The 17,084-nt window shown below is 46.2% G+C and overlaps 1 protein-coding gene across 12 annotated transcripts in view; it reads left to right on the top strand.

Moving 5' to 3' along the window:
- C13H2orf42 (chromosome 13 C2orf42 homolog) overlaps nt 1–17,084 on the top strand; it is a 44,095-nt gene that overhangs the window by 16,259 nt on the left and 10,752 nt on the right. For all 12 annotated transcript variants that reach the window (XR_003115388.1, XR_003115389.1, XR_003115390.1 and 9 more), the window contains 5 exons: nt 777–881; nt 7,697–7,801; nt 12,335–12,442; nt 12,790–12,890; nt 16,261–16,423. Coding sequence is in view for 9 of the 12 variants with exons in the window: in XM_025354991.1 (XP_025210776.1) it covers nt 777–881; nt 7,697–7,801; nt 12,335–12,442; nt 12,790–12,890; nt 16,261–16,423 (582 nt within the window). In the remaining 3 variants the exon portion in view is untranslated. The remainder of the gene's footprint in view (nt 1–776; nt 882–7,696; nt 7,802–12,334; nt 12,443–12,789; nt 12,891–16,260; nt 16,424–17,084) is intronic.

The raw sequence follows: 17,084 nt of genomic DNA, 5'->3' as shown, positions 1-17,084 counted from the left end.
CCAGCACTTTGGGAGGCCGAGGCGGGTGGATCACGAGGTCAGGAGACCGAGACCGTCCTGGCTAACACGGTGAAACCCTGTCTCTACTAAAAATACAAAAAATTAGCCGGGCATGGTGGCGGGCGCCTGTAGTCCCAGCTACTCAGGAGGCTGAGGCAGGAGAATGGTATGAACCCGGGAGGTGGAGGTTGCAGTGAGCTGAGATCGCGCCACTGCACTCCAGCCTGGGCGACACAGCCAGACTTTGTCTCAAAGAAAAAAAAAAAATATACAAAAAGTTAGCCGGGCATGGTGGCGGGTGCCTGTGGTCCCAGCTACTCAGGAGGCTGAGACAGGAGAATGGCATGAACCTAGGAGGCAGAGCTTGCAGTGAGCCGAGATCATGCCACTGCACTCCAGTCTGGGCGACAGAGCAAGACTCTTATCTCAAAAAAAAAAAAAAAAAAAAAAAAAAATCACAAAACCAGCAGTACATTCACAGAGAAGAAAATGGAAGACAGTTCACTAGAAAATTCACCGTAATTGTATGACAGGTGGGAGCAGTAAGTGAATGTTTTTCTTCCTTTCATTTCTGTTTATTTATCCAATTTCCTATAAAGAGCATAAGAAAACTAAAATTTTATGTGTAAAGGCTAATGCTAACTCCTTCTAGAAACTGTGAAGCTAACCTAGAAATTAGCAAAGACTGTTTATATGTTTTAGACTCTAAAAATTAACATCAAATCAATTTATATTTAGCAGATACATTGTTAAACCTGTAATGATTTGTGGTTTAGGTGCACAGATGAACAGTTCACCACTGCCTCAAGATGCAGTGAGCAGTAATCTAAGGAAAAGTGGCCTGAAAAAGCCTGTGGTTGCTTCCTCATTAAAAAGGCAGGGTAAGTTTCCCCTCCCTAGAATAGGCTACCATGGTGGAAAGTCATCCTAAAGAAGCCAGAAGCAGTGTAATCAAAAGAAATGTTGCACATTGTCACCCAAAGAGTCCCAACATAAACACTAACAGAGGCACTGAGGCTGAGGTCTTTCCTGTCCCACCAGTTTAAAATCATGCTCAAAGCTAAATTATGCTGGAGGCCATTATCCTTAGCAAACTAATGCAGGAACAGAAAGCCAAATACAGCATGTTCTCACTTATAAGTGGGAACTAAATGATGAGAACACATGGACACATAGAGGGGAGCAACACACCGGGGGTTATTGGAGGGTGAAACGTGGGAGGAGGGAAGAAAGGTGGAAGCGGGTGAGAGAATCAGGAAAAATAACTAATGGATACTAGGCTTGATAATTTGGGTGATGTGGCTAGGTGTGGTGGCACATGCCTGTAATCCCAGCACTTTGGGAGGCCAAGCCAGGTGGATTACTTGAGGCCAGCAGTTTGAGGTCAGCCTGGCCAATGTGGCAAAACCCTGTCTCTACTTAAAAAAACAAACAGCCGGGCGCAGTGGCTCAAGCCTATAATCCCAGCACTTTGGGAGGCCGAGACGGGCGGATCACAAGGTCAGGAAATTGAGACCATCCTGGCTAACACGGTGAAACCCCGTCGCTACTAAAAAATACAAAAAACTAGCTGGGCGAGGTGGCGGGCACGTGTAGTCCTAGCTACTCGGGAGGCTGAGGCAGGAGAATGGAGTAAACCTGGGAGGCGGAGCTTGCAGTGAGCTGAGATCCGGCCACTGTACTCCAGCCTGGGCAACAGAGTGAGACTCCGTCTCAAAAACAAACAAACAAACAAAACATATGTATAATTAAATTTTTAAAATACCTGGGTGATGAAATAATATTTTTTAATTTTAAAAAATAATTTTTTTGGCCGGGCGTGGTGGCTCAAGCCCATAATCCCAGCATTTTGGGAGGCCGAGACGGGCGGATCACGAGGTCAGGAGATCGAGACCATCCTGGCTAACACGGTGAAACCCCATCTCTACTAAAAAATACAAAAACCTAGCCGGGCAAGGTGGCGGGCACCTGTAGTCCCAGCTACTCGGGAGGCTGAGGCAGGAGAATGGCATGAACCCGGGAGGCGGAGCTTGCATTAAGCTGAGATCCGGCCACTGCACTCCAGCCTGGGCAACAGAGCGAGACTCCATCTCAAAAAAATCATAATAATAATAATTTTTTTAAAAAGCTCAATTATGTCTAAAACCATAGAGTTGGAGAACAGATTAGTAGTTGCCACGATTTAAAGGGGGGTTGGGGCTGGGCACAGTGCTCACACTTGTAATCCCAGCACTTTGAGAAACTGAGGCAGGCAGATCACCTTAGGTCAGGAGTTCGAGACCAGTCTGGCCAACATGGTAAAACCCTGTCTCTACTAAAAATAGAAAAAATTAGCCGTACGTGGTGGCAGACATCTGTAATCCCAGCTACTCAAGAGGCTGAGGCAGGAGAATCACTTAAACCCGGGAGGCGGAGGTTGCAATGAGCCAAGATTGCACCATTATACTTCAGCCTGGGCAATAAGAGCAAGACTTAGTCTCAAAAAAAAGGAAAGAGGGAGTTGGGAGGGTTGTAACAGCAGCAATAAAAGAGTAGCACAGGGCGTCTTGTTGCGGACTGTTTTGTGTCTTGACTGTGGTGTTGGTCACACAAGTCTACACATGCCCTAAAATTACGTGGAACTATATGTATGCATACCACACACAAGTACATAAAGCTGGTGAGATGTGAATAAGGTCACTAGGTTGTAGCCATATAATTTTCCTCACTGTGATGTACTATAGTTTTAAAAACTGCTACTCTTGGGTGAATCTGGATAAAGGGTATACAAGCCTTATATTTCTTACAACCACGTGTGAATGTACAATTATCTCAAAAAGTAATTTATGTATTTATTTTTATTTCCTTTTTTTTTTGGAGACAGAGTCTCACTCTGTCGCCCAGGCTGGAGTACAATGATGTGATCTCGGCTCCCTGCAACCTCTGCCTCTGGGCTCAAGCAATTCTCCTGTTTCAGCCTCCCAAGTAGCTGGAATTACAGGTGCATGCCACCATGCCTGGCTAATTTTTGTATTTTTAGTAGAGACGGGGTTTCACCGTATTGTCCAGGCTGGTCTCAAACTCCTGAACCCAAGTGATCTGCTCACCTTAGCCTCACAAAGTACTGAGATTACAGGCGTGAGCCACCACGCCTGGCCTAAATTATGTCTTTAAACAAAAAATTCTGACATGTTTAGCAGCAGGTGTCTTGCAGGATGTGTTCATCTTATTGCTTATTACTCATGTGCAATTGGTATAGAGATTCAAAATTGAAGGAAAACGGTGTTTTATGTGACTGGGTGTGGTGGCTCACGCCTATAATCCCAGCACTTTGGGAGGCCAAGGTGGGAGTAGTGAGACTCCATCTCTACCAAAACAACAACAAAAAATTAGCCAGGTGTGGTGTCACATGCCTGTAGACCCAGCTACTTAGGAGGCTGAGGTGGGAAGATTGCTTGAGCTTGGGATGTTGAGGCTTCTGTGAGTCATGATTGCACCACTGCACGGGTAACAGGATGAGATAAAGAAAAAACAGAATAATATAAAACAGTACTAATTAAGTAATTCATTAAGAACTTATGACCAGGTGCGGTGGCTCACGCCTGTGATCCCGCACTTTGGGAAGCTGAGGTGGGCAGATACTTGAGGTCAGGAGTTGAAACCAGCCTGGCCAACAAGGTGAAACCCTGTCTCTACTAAAAAGTATAAAAAAATTAGCCGAGTGTGGTGGCATGTGCTTGTAATCCCAGCTACTTGGGAGGCTGAGGCAGGAGAATCGCTTAAACCTGGGAGGCGAAGGTTGCAGTGAGCGAGATCATGCTACTGTACTCTAGCCTGGGTGACAGAGCAAGACTGCCTCAAAAAAAAAAAGAAAAAGAAAAATTATGCATTCTAGGCATAAGTGTTTAAGGAAAGTCACAAAGTAAGCAGATCAAGAGTATCACATAGATTTTTTAATTATTTATATACATATATTTTTTTGAGACTGAGTCTTGCTCTGTCACCCAGGCTGGAGTGCAATGGCGCGATCTCAGCTCACTGCAACCTTCGCCTCTCAGGTTCAAGCAATTCTTGTGCCTCAGCCTCCCGAGTAGCTGGGATTGCAAGCATTTGCCACTATGCTCTTCTAATTTTTGTATTTTTGGTAGAGATGGGGTTTTACTATGTTGGCCAGGCTGCTCTCAAACTCCTGGCCTCAAGTGATCTGCCTGCCTTGGCCTCCCAAAGTGCTGGGATTATAGCCATTAGCCACTGTGCCTGACTGATTTTTAATAATTTTTTGTCACTTCCTTTGGTGCAAGGAAAAAGGAAGATGGCTTCAATCTAAATTACAGCTCACTGCAGCCTCCTGGGCTCAAGTTATCCTCCCACCTTAGCCTCCCAAGTAGCTGGGACTACAGGCACATGCCACCACATTTGGTTATTTATTTGTATTTTTAGTAGAGATGGAGTTTCGTCATGTTGCCCAATCTGGTCTCAAACTCCTGGGCTCAAGAGATCCACCCACCTCAGCCTCCCAAAGTGGTAGGATTATAGGCATGAGCCACCATGCCTGGACTAAAGATATTTTAAGAGAAGAAAGAATTTGGAGATCATCCAGATGCATATCTTCATCTTAGAAGAGAGGAACTTGAGACATGGACCCTGGTCACTCAGTGGGTAGGGGTCCTAGGTTCCATAGCCATTTTTTTTTTTTTTTTTTTGTGAGACTCTGTCTCACTCTGTCACCCAGGCTGGAGTATAGTGGCATAATCTCAGCTCACTGCAACCTCCGCCTCCTGGGCTCAAGTGATTCTCCTGCCTCAACCTCCCAAGTAGCTGGGATTATAGGTGCACACCACCACGCCTGGCTAATTTTTTGTATTTTTAGTAGAGACAGGGTTTCACCATGTTGGCCAGGCTGGTCTCGAACTCCTGACCTCAGGTGATCCACCCGCCTTGGCCTCCCAAAGTGCTGGGATTACAGGCATGAGCCACCGCATCCAGCCTCCCATAGCCTTTTGACTCCTAACTCTAAACTGGCTCCATTAAATTCCATCACTCGTTACTGTATTTTCCAGTTATTTACTCCAGGGCTGCAAGATTTCACTCTTTCACTTATATTTAAAAGTGAATGCCAGGCGCGGTGGCTCACGCCTGTAATCCCAGCACTTTGGGAGGCTGAGGCAAGCAGATCACGAGGTCAGGAGATCAAGACCGTCCTGGCTAACACGGTGAAACCCCGTCTACTAAAAATAGAAAAATTTAGCTGAGCATGGTGGCGGGCACCTGTAGTCCCAGCTACTTGGGAGGCTGAGGCAGGAGAATGATGTGAACCCGGGAGGCAGACCTTGCAGTGAGCCGAGATCATACCACTGCATTCCAGCCTGGGTGACAGAGCGAGACTCCGCCTCAAAAAAAAAAGCAAAACAAAAAAAAAGTGAATTTGGCCAGGCATGGTGGCTCATGCCTGTAATGCCAGCACTTTGGGAGGCCAAGGTGGTTGGATCACAAGGTCAGGAGTTCAAGACCAGTCTGGCCAAGATGTTAAAACCCCATCTCTGCTAAAAATACAAAAATTAGCCAGGCACGGTAGCAGGCGCCTGTAATCCCAGCTACTCAGGAGGCTGAGGCAGGAGAATCTCTTGAACCCGGGAGGCAGAGGTTGCAGTGAGCCAAGATCGTGCCACTGCACTCTAGCCTGGGCAACAGAGCAAGACTCTGTCTCAAAAAAAAAAAAAAAAAAAGTGAATTAATTCATTTTACATTTCTGAATACAAGGTTTTAGGTTTTAAGTCTGAAGGTATCATTGCAACCCACAGTGTGTTCATCACTCAGTCTTAATCTATTTGTGCTCAACCTTGGCATGAAACAATATGTTCATCATTGAGAGGGTCTAGGGCATATGGATACATATTCATCAGGAATAGAACTAATTTATAAATCTCTAAAACAGCCATTATTTTTACTTATTTATTTTTACTTGAGATGGGGTCTCACTCTATCACCCAGTCTGGAGTGCAGAGGCGTGATCTCGGCTCACTGCAGCCTCTGCCTCCTGGGCTTAAGCAATCCTCCCAGAGGTAGTTGGGACCACAGTCATGTACCACCACACCTGGGAAATTTTTTTTTTTTTTTTTGAGACGGAGTCTTGCTCTGTCACCCAGGCTGGAGTACAGTGGCGTGATCTCGGCTTACTGTAAGCTCCGCCTCCTGGGTTCACGCCATTCTTCTGCCTCAGCCTCCTGAGTAGCTGGGACCACAGGTGCCCGCCACCTCACCTCGCTAATTTTTTGTATTTTTAGTTTCACCGTATTAGCCAGGCTGGTCTCGATCTCCTGACCTGGTGATCTGCCCGCCTTGGCCTCCTAAAGAGCTGGGATTACAGGCGGGGGTCACTGCACCCGGCCTCACCTGGTTAATTTTTTGTATTTTTGGTGGAGACAAGCTTTCGCCATGTTACCCAGGCTGGTCTCAAACTTGTGAGCTCAAGTGATCCTCCTGCCTCAGCCTCCCGAAGTGCTGGGATTACAGGCATAAGCAACCAAGCCCATCCTAAAACAGTCATTATATAGGACCATTCTTTAATATGCAGTTTAGTGTTGCTTCTCATTTCGTATTTTCTTTTTTTTTTGAGACAGAGTCTCACTCTTTTCCAGGCTGGAGTGCTGTGGCGCGATCTCAGTTCACTGCAACCTCCGCCTCCCAGGTTCAAGTAATTCTCCCACCTCAGCCTCCAGAGTAGCTGTGATTACAGGCGCATGCCACCACACCCAGCTAATTTTTGTATTTTTAGTAGAGACGGGGTTTCACCATGTTGGCCAGGCTGGTCTTGAATTCCTGACCTCAGGTGACTCATGCCTGTAATCCAGCACTTTGGGAGGCCAAGGTGGGCAGATCACTTGAGGCCAGAGTTTGAGACCAGCCTGGGCAACATGGCAAAAACCCTGTCTCTATTAAAAAGAAAACAAAATTGGCTGGGCATGGTGACACACCTGTAGTCCCAGCTCCTTAGGAAGCTGAGGCATGAGAATCGCTTAAACCCGGGAGGCGGAGGGTGCAGTGAGCCAAGATCATGCCACTTCACCCCAGCCAGAGTGACAGAGTGAGACTCTGTCTGAAAAAGAAAACATCCCAGAATATCTTATTTCATTTAGTTTATTGGCTTTCTTTGAAGTTCAGCTTCAAGTTTTTTTTTTTTTTTTCTGGACAAACTTATTAACACTTCTCCCAGCACTTCAGGAGGCTGAGGCAGGTGGATTGCTTGAACCCAGGAGTTCGAAGCCAGCTGGGCAACATGACAAAGCCTTGTCAACAAATAAAAAACAGGTGGGGGCTGGGCGCGGTGGCTCACGTCTGTAATCCCTACACTTTGGGAGGCCGAGGTGGGTGGATCACCTGACGTCAGGAGTTGGAAACCAGCCTGGTCAACATGATGAAACCCCATCTCTACTAAAAATACAACAATTAGCCAGGTGTGGTGGAGGGTGCCTGTAATCCCAGCTACTCAGGAGTCTGAGGCAGGAAAATCGCTTGAACCCAGGAGGCGGAGACTGCAGTGAGCTGAGATCACGCCACTGCACTCCAGCCTAGGCGACAAGGGTGAAACTCCGTCTCAAAAAAATAAAAATAAAAAACTTCTTAACTTTTTCAAACTTCAGTTAGCTGTTTATTTTGTAAGAAAAGTTACTAAAGAAGTGTGTATGTGTGTGTGTGTGTGTTTTTTTTTTTTTCCTAGCCTGTGGTCAGCTGTTAGATGAGGCACAAGTGACTTTATCCTTCCAAGACTGGCTGGCCAGTGTCACAGAACGCATCCATCAGACCATGCACTATCAGTTTGATGGTAAGTACTGTTCATCTAACTGGGCTCTTACTGAAAGTAGGAGAAATTAAGGTAATTGTGCTGTAATTCTACTCTTATAGGAAAAGTAATTGGACTTCAGTCCAGAGAGCACTGGGCCACAAGAAAGTAGAAATCTAATTGAAACAAAAGAACAATCACATAATTAAAATTCAGGAACAGCAAAATTATTATAATTTAGAGACAGAAGAGAAAAAACATAGCAAATAATAAGCAAAGGCAGATAGTCTGATTGCTCGCACAAGTTCGTGTGTGTGTGTGCGCGTGTGTGTGTGTGTTTGGTGAGGGAGATACCGAAGCTTTATAAAACTATTCTAACTGTCAAACTTAAAATCAAAGCAAGGGGAAAAAAAGATGAACATCTAAGCCTGCACAACATAGCAAACCCCATCTCTACAAAAAATAGTGCCACTGCACTCCAGCCTGGGTGACAAAGCGAGACCCTGTATGGAAAAAAGGAAAAATGAAAATCTAATACATGAGACTAAGATAGTTATAGAGAATTACTAAACATGCTGGCCGGGCGTGGTGGCTCACACTTGTAATCCCAGCACTTTGGGAGGCCGAGGCGGGCGGATCACTTGAGGTCAGGAGTTTAAGACCAGCCTGGCCAACATGGTGAAACCCCGTCTCTACTAAAAATAGAAAACAATTAGCCAGGCACAATAGCGGGTGCCTGTAGTCCCAACTACCGGGGAGGCTGAGGTGGGAGAATTGCTTGAACCCGGGAGGCGGAGGTTGAAGTGAGCCAAGATTGCACCATTGCACTCCAGCCTGGGCAACAGGGCGAGACTCCATCTAAAAAAAAAAAAAAAAAAAAAAGACATAAACACGCTGAGGAAGATTAGAGAACACAGGCTGTATTTGGGTGTGATTTCTAATAGCCTTGTGGAACATCAGCATTTTCAGATCTAACCGGTCTCTGCTTGTTGCCTTAAAAGTATTCTAGGTCGGGCGCGGTGGCTCACGCCTGTAATCCCAGCACTTTGGGAGGCCGAGGCGGGCGGATCACAAGGTCAGGAGATCGAGACCACGGTGAAACCCCGTCTCTACTAAAAATACAAAAAATTAGCCGGGCGCGGTTGTGGGCGCCTGTAGTCCCAGCTACTCGGGAGGCTGAGGCAGGAGAATGGCGTGAACCCGGGAGGCGGAGCTTGCAGTGAGCCGAGATCGCGCCACTGCACTCCAGCCTGGGCGACAGAGCGAGACTCTGTCTCAAAAAAAAAAAAAAAGTATTCTATTAGCTGGGCATGGTGGCACAGGCCTGTAGTCCCAGCTACTCAGGAGGCTGAGGCAGGAGAATCACTTGTCGCCCAGGCTGGAGTGCAGTGGCGTGATCTTGGCTCACTATTACCTCCACCTCCTGGGTTCAAGCGATTCTCCTGCCTCAGCCTCCCAAGTAGCTGGGATTACAGGTGTGCACCACCATGCCTGGCCAATTTTTTGTATTTTTAGTAGAGATGAGGTTTCGCCATGTCAGCCAGGCTGGTCTTGAACTCCTGACATCAGGTGATCCACCTGCCTCGGCCTCCCAAAGTGCTGGGATTACAGGCATGAGCCATCGTGCCCAGCCCAGAAAACAGAATATTGATAATACTATAAGCTAAACACTTATCGTCCTCTTCCATCCCATCCCATTCCCTCTTCCATCCCATTCTTCCACCCCATTCCTGTACCACCCTCTACTCTGTCTCACCATCTCCATTACTACCACCTTTGTCCAAGTTTCCATCAGCTCACTCCTGGACTATGAGTGTGTATGTTTTATGAAGTCTTCTTTAAGTTAATTCTTTTTTATTTTTTGAGACAGTCTTGCTTTGTCACACAGGCTGGAGTGCAGTGGCACAGTCTTGGCTCACTACAACCTCCACCTCCCAGACTCAAGAGATTCTCGTGTTTCAGCCTCCTGAGTAGCTGAGATTATAGGCATGCATCACCACTCCTGGCTAATTTTTGTATTTTTAGTAGAAACAGGGTTTCACCATGTTGGCCAGGCTGGTCTGGAACTTCTGACCTCAAGTGATCTGCCCACCTAGGCCTCCCAAAGTGTTGGAATTACAGTTGTGAGCCACCGCACCTGGTTTGGAAAGAATTTTTTTTTTTTTTTTTTTTTTTTTTTGAGACTGAGTCTGGCTCTGTCGCCCAGGCTGGAGTGCAGTGGCCGGATCTCAGCTCACTGCAAGCTCCGCCTCCCGGGTTTACGCCATTCTCCTGCCTCAGCCTCCGGAGTAGCTGGGACCACAGGCGCCCGCCACCTCGCCCGGCTAGTTTTTTGTATTTTTTAGTAGAGACGGGGTTTCACCGTGTTAGCCAGGATGGTCTCGATCTCCTGACCTTGTGATCCGCCCGTCTCAGCCTCCCAAAGTGCTGGGATTACAGGCTTGAGCCACCGCGCCCGGCTGGAAAGAATTTTTAAGGAAGACTCTGACCTCACTAGACCCCCTCCCCTTAACTCTCTTTTTTTTTTTTTTTGAGATGGAGTCTCGCTCTGTCACCCAGGCTGGAGTACAGTGATGCGATCTCGGCTCACTGCAAGCTCCGCCTCCAAGGTTCACGCCATTCTTCTGCCTCAGCCTCCCAAGTAGCTGGGACTACAGGCGCCTGCCACCACGCTTTGCTAATTTTTTGTATTTTTAGTAGAGATGGGGTTTCACTGTGTTAGTCAGGATGGTCTCGATCTCCTGACCTCTCGATCCACCCGCCTCAACCTCCCAAAGTGCTGGGATTACAGGCTTGTGCCACCGCACCCAGCCCTTAACTCTCTTTTTGTTGACCTAATGCCTGGCAAGTTTCTTTTTTTTTTTCCTTTTTGAGATGAAGTCTTGCTCTGTTGCCCAGGCTGGAGTGCAGTGGTGTGATCTTGGCTCACTGCAACCTCTGCCTCCCGAGTTCAAGCGATTCTCCTGCCTCAGCCTCCCAAGTAGCTGGGACTATAGGTGCATGCCACCATGCCTGGCTAATTTTTTGTATTTTTAGTAGAGATGGGGTTTCACCATGTTAGCCAGAATGGTCTCAATCTCCTGACCTGGTGATCCACCCACCTCGTCCTCCCAAAGTGCTGGGATTACAGGTGTGAGCCACCGTGCCTGGCCGCAAGTTTCTTTAAAAGGTTTGTTAAGCACTTTCAAGTATTTTGCCTGCCTTGAGGTTATATTCAGGGAGAAAGACAGATGCTTGCTGGGTAAGCAGTGTCCTAACTTGTAGTCCCTCAGCATTCATGGTGCTGACCATCGGGTGAGAGAGCATGTCGTTAGTTTGCTTAGACATGAATGCAAGTAGCAAGAACCTGGGGATTGCGAGCAAGAGGGAATCAAGTGGAGGCAGTCCACCTTAGCCTTGCTGTTCTCATCCCATCTTACTTCGCATACCCTTTAAGGGGGAAAGTCTGTGCTGTGTTGGTCTTTTTAAAATTGCAGATTTGAAATGTTATACGTGGTGAGTGACAAGGGTCTACTCTGTTGGTTTGTTTTTTCATTTTCTTTTTTCTTTTTTTTCAATGGAGTCTCGCTCTGTTGCCCAGGCTGGAGTGCAGTGGCGTGATCTTGGCTCACTGCAACCTCTGCCTCCTGGGTTCAAGCGATTCTCCTGCCTCAACCTGCCAAGTAGCTGGAATTACAGGCACACACCACCATGCCCAGCTAATTTTTGTGTGTGTGTGTATTTTTAGTAGAGATGGGGTTTCACCATGTTGGCCAAGCTGATCTCAGGTAATTCGCCCACCTTGGCCTCCCAAAGTGCTAGAATTACAGGTGTGAGTCACCATGCCTGGCCTTTCTTTTCTTTTCTTTTTTTTTCCTTTTTGAGGGAGGGTCTCACTCTGTTGACCAGGCTGGAGTGCAGCAGCATGACCATGGCTTACTGCAGCCTTAACCTCCTCGACTCAGTTGATCTTCCCACCTCAGCCTCCCAAGTAGCTGGGACAGCAGGTGCATGCCACCACGCCTGGCTAATTAAAAAAAATTTTTTTGGCCAGGCACGGTGGCTCACACCTGTAATCCCAGCACTTTGGGAGGCCGAGGTGGGCGAATCACGAGGCCAGGAGTTTAGACCTGCCTGGCCAACATGGTGAAACCCATCTCTACTAAAAATATAAAAATTAGCCAGGTGTGGTGACACATGCCTGTAGTCCCAGCTACTCAGGAGTCTGAGGCAGGAGGATTGCTTGAACCTGGGAGGCAGAGGTTGCAGTGAGCCGAGATCATGCCATTGCACTCCAGCCTGGGCAACAGAGTGAGACTCCATCTCAAAAAAATTTTTTTTTGTAGACACCGGGTCTTCCTTTGTTGCCCAGGCTACACTGTGTGTTTTGTGTTTGCAAGGGATCAAGAGTAGGACTAGTGATAGTTCTTGGCCCAGAAAGGTCAATCAAAGCCTTCTTTTTGCCTCTGTATAAAGAAATCTCAGTGGTATTTTTAGTTATTACCATCCCTTGATTCCTTTTCTTCCACCTCTCCCTGTACATCAGAAAGGCTTCTGAGTTTCTTTAAATGAGTTGTTTCTTCTTGTTTCCCACAGGCAAACCAGAACCACTGGTGTTCCACATTCCTCAGTCCTTTTTTGATGCCCTGCAACAGAGAATATCTATAGGAAGTGCAAAAAAACGGCTTCCCAACTCCACCACAGGTACAGGATTTTCCTTTGGTATAGTGATGGATGATGTCTTGAACGTAGAGAATTACATTTGGAAAAAATCTGTGTGGAATACTCACCATTGAGTATTCAGAGTTAGGACTTCTACTCATATGTCTGGAGCACAAAGCCTTCAATGATCAGCATATCAATTATCTATATCAACTGATCTGTCACATTTCTGCCAAACCCTTTTATATATTTGCCTCTAGAATTTCTTTTTAAAAGTGCTGAGAATCTATAAGGAAATAATAGTACTGTATTAGAAACTAGGTAACAAATACAATAAAAGAAAATGTTATTTTTTGGTAATCTAATTTTGTCCTTTTTTCACGTTGAAGCTTTTGTTCGGAAAGATGCCTTGCCACTGGGAACCTTTTCCAAATATACTTGGCATATCACTAATATCCTGCAAGTTAAACAAATCTTAGATACCCCAGAGGTGAGAGTTTATTTCTATAACAGTGGGAGGGTTGTGAAGGGAAGAGAGGGAGGCAAGTACAGGGAGTATATTTGCACTGGTTCCTTGAGTTACAGACACCAGAGTTTCTTTTCTTTCATGCTAAGAGATTATTCAGAAATATCCCTGGCTTTATAGTTCTGATTCTGATTTTAATGTGTGTTCCCTATGGCTTGAAAAAAGTATCTTAAATTGCAGTATACTTTTTCTTTGCCTTTGGAATAAAAAAACACAATTTTTTCTTATAAATTAAATAATGATCCCCTAATACTTATGATGAGTCCTAGATTTGACTGGCAGGCAGCTAGAAAGTATATAAATAATTTGAGATGATATAATATTTGTGAAGTCAGTGGCACCAGCACAATTAAACCCTCCTCCCCAAACTACAGCTTTGTTCTCATTAGAGAAATGACCCTTTTTATTTTATGTTTGAGATGGAGTCTTGCTTTGTCACCCAGGCTGGAATGCAGTGGCACAATCTTGGCTCACTGCAACCTCTGCCTCCCGAGTTCAAGCAATTCCCCCTGGCTAGCTGGGATTACAGGCACGTGCCACCATACCCGGCTAATTTTTGTATTTTTATTTTATTTTATTTTGAGACAGAGTCTCGCTCTGTCGCCCAGGCTGGAGTGCAGTGGTGCGATCTCAGCTCACTGCAAGCTCCGCCTCCTGGGTTCATGCCATTCTCCTGCCTCAGCCTCCCAAGTAGCTGGGACTACAGGTACCCACCACCATGCCTGTCTAATTTTTTGTATTTTTAGTAGAGACGGGGTTTCACCATGCTAGCCAGGATGGTCTCAATCTCCTACCTCGTGATCCGCCTGTCTCAGCCTCCCAAAGTGCTGGAATTACAGGCGTGAGCCACTGCGCCAAGCCTAATTTTTGTACTTTTAGTAGAGATAGGGTTTGACCATGTAGGCCAGGCTGGTCTCGAATTCCTGACTTCATGATCCTCCCAAACTGCTGGGATTACAGGCATGAGCCACTGTGCCCGGCTGAGAAATGACACTTTAAAAAAAATTTTTTTTGGTCTTTTTTGTTTGTATTTTGTTTTTTTTGGGACAGGGTCTTACTCTGTTGCCTAGTCTGGAGTACAGTGGTGCGGTCACAGCTCACTCTGCCTCTTGGGATCAAGTGATCCTCCCATCTCAGCCTCCTGAGTAGCTTGGACTACAGGCACATGCCACCACCATGCCCAGCTATTTTTGTAGAGATGGGGTTTCCCCGTGTTGCCCAGGCTGGTCTCAAATTCCTGGACTCTGTCTGCTGCAGCCTCCCAAAGTGCTGGGATTACAGGCATGAGCCACCAGGCCCACCCTACTAATTTAAAAAGAAAAAAAATTTAAGATGGGGTCTTGCTATGTTGCCCAGGCTGGTCTCAAATTCCTGGGTTCAAGCAATCCTCCCATCTTGGCCTCCCAAAGTACTGTGATTACAGGTGTAATCTGCCACATCCAGCCACACTAAACATTTTATGTTTTTATTTTTTTTTTCTGGAGACAGAGTCTCTTGCTCTGTTGCCCAGGCTGCAGTGCAGTAGCACGATCTTGGCTCACTGTAACCTCCACCTCCCAGGATCAAGCAATTCTCATGCCTCAACCTCCTGAGTAGCTGGGACTACAGGTGCACACCACCACGCCTGGCTAATTTTTGTATTTTTAGTAGAGACAGGGTTTCACCATGTTGGCCAGGCTGGTACCAAACTCCTGACCTCAGGTGATCCACCCTCCTCGATCTCCCAAAGTACTGGGATTATAGGCGTGAGCCACTGCACCCGGCCAGCTAGGCCCCTACTCTTAAAAAAAAAAAAAGAAAAGAAAGCAAGCAAAAGAGCCTGGCGAGGTGGCTCATGCCTGTAATACAAGCACTTTGGGAGGTCGAGGTGGGCGCAGCACCTGAGGTCAGGAGTTTTAGACCAGCTTGGCCAACATGGTGAAAACACGTTTCTACTAAAATACAAAAATTAGCCAGGCATGGTGGCTTGCTCCTGTAATCCCAGCTACTTGGGAGGCTGAGGCAGGAGAATCACTTGAACCTGGGAGGCAAAGGTTGCAGTGAACCCAGATCGTGCCACTGCACTCCAGCCTGGGTGACAGAGCTAGACTTCATTTCCAAAAAAAAAGAAAAAAAGAAAAAGTGAGGCCTGGTGGTGTGTGCCTATAGTCCCAACCACTAAGGAAGCTGAAGCAAGAGGATCACTTGAGCCTGGGAGTTGGAGGCTGCAGTGAGCCATGATTGTACCACTGTACTTCAGCAGGGGCAACCAAGTGAGACCTTTACTTTTTTTGTTGTTGTTGTTGACACGGACTTTCACTCTTGTGGCCCAGGCTGGAGTGGAATCACATGATCTCAGCTCACCACAACCTCTGCCTCCCAGCTTCAAGCGATTCTCCTGCCTCAGCCTCCTGAGTAGCTAGGATTACAGGCATCTGCCACCACGCCTGGTTAATTTTGTATTTTTAGTAGAGATGGGGTTTCTCCATGTTGGTCAGGCTGGTCTCAAACTCCCGACCTCAGGTGATCTGCCTACCTCGGCCTCCCAAAGTTCTGGAATTATAGGCACAAGCCACCGCCCTCAGTGACCTTGCCTCTTAAAAAAAAAAAAAAATGTGAACCCTAGAAAAGGACTGTATTGGCATTAAAGGTACTTGAGGAACTCCTTTAAATGCAGATGTCACAGAGGCAGCTTTTAGCCTGGAATGGATGACATTTAGGGAGACACTGAAGCAACCTAGGGTGCAGGCTTGTGGGAGAAGAGAGCTAACAATCATGGAGCTTCTCACTGTTGGGCATTACTTACCTCCATCACCTCATTTGACCTCCCAGCCATGTCCTGGCATTAACTGCATTTTGCCCATGAGAAAACAGGCTCTGAGAAGTTTGTAATTTGCTTTGGGTCACCACAGCATCCAGTTCCAGTTCTGCCTGGCTCAATCCCAAGGACAGTGTGAAGCATACAGGATGTGAGGTGAACTGTAGGTGTATGAACAGAGGAATTTAAGAGAAGAATGCTGCTAGCAGAGCAGTAGGGGAAGGAATAAAACTGATTTTAGAGCAGGTCTGTGCCAGCAACAGTCATGTACCCATGAAGATGTTAGAGGTTCAACTGGTATATGGTTTGGCTGGGGTGGAAATTTAAGATTTTAGAGAAAAAAGGAAAGCCATGAATGACGTAAGGGAGAAAAGGCAGATTTGTTGACAGGATTTTCTTGAAAAACAGGGAAGTTGTAATTCATTTGAATATACTTAACAAGAAAGAAGGAATAATAAAAGATTTGTTGTCATCCAGGTATTGGTCTATTTTGAAAGTTTTCTCTCTCACCCTTTTTTGGTATATCTTGGTGTCCAGATGCCCTTGGAAATCACCCGTAGCTTTATCCAGAACCGAGATGGGACTTATGAGCTGTTTAAATGCCCTAAAGTGGAAGTAGAGAGCATAGCAGAAACCTACGGTCGTATAGAAAAACAACCAGTGCTGCGACCCTTGGAACTGAAAACTTTCCTCAAAGTTGGTAAGTGAACTTCAAAAGCGCATCTTCCTTTGAGTGTCAGCTTGTGTACAGTACAGTACACTGTCCAAAGCTTTGGATCTTGACCTTAAACAAAGAAGACACATTCATTCACCTTGTAAAGACAATCGTGGGATAAGGTATTTTGTTTCATTCGAACCAGTGTTTTCAAAAATAAAATTGCAGGCCAGGTGCTGTGGTTCACGCCTATAATCCCAGCGCTTTGGGAGGCCGAGACAGATGAATTGCTTGACGTTAGGAGTTTTGAGACCAGCCTGGCCAACATGGTGAAATCCCGTCTCTACCACAAAAATACAAAACTCAGCCAGGCGTAGTGGCGCGTGCCTGTAGTCCCAGCTACTCGGGAGGCTGAGGCACAAGAATCGCCTAAACCCAGGCGGCAGAGGTTGCAACCCAGGAGGCAGAGACCTCAAAAACCACTGCGCTCCAGAGTGGGCGACACAGTGAGACTCAGTCTCAAAAAAAAAAAAAAAAAAAGACTTGCTGAATGAATAAATGCATGCCAGCCATAGTTTTAACTAATTTAGCTTTGTGATATATCTATTGGCTCCCCTTTGTTTCTTCAGTTGTGCATTTATTCTTCCAGAAGAAATTTAGAATTTTTTTTTTTTTTTTTTTTTTTTTTTTTTTTTTTTCTGGGTTT

Source organism: Theropithecus gelada, chromosome 13, assembly GCF_003255815.1.
Source record: "Theropithecus gelada isolate Dixy chromosome 13, Tgel_1.0, whole genome shotgun sequence".
Taxonomy (NCBI): Eukaryota; Metazoa; Chordata; class Mammalia; order Primates; family Cercopithecidae; genus Theropithecus; species Theropithecus gelada.
This window is presented reverse-complemented; position numbering and strand designations above follow the sequence as displayed.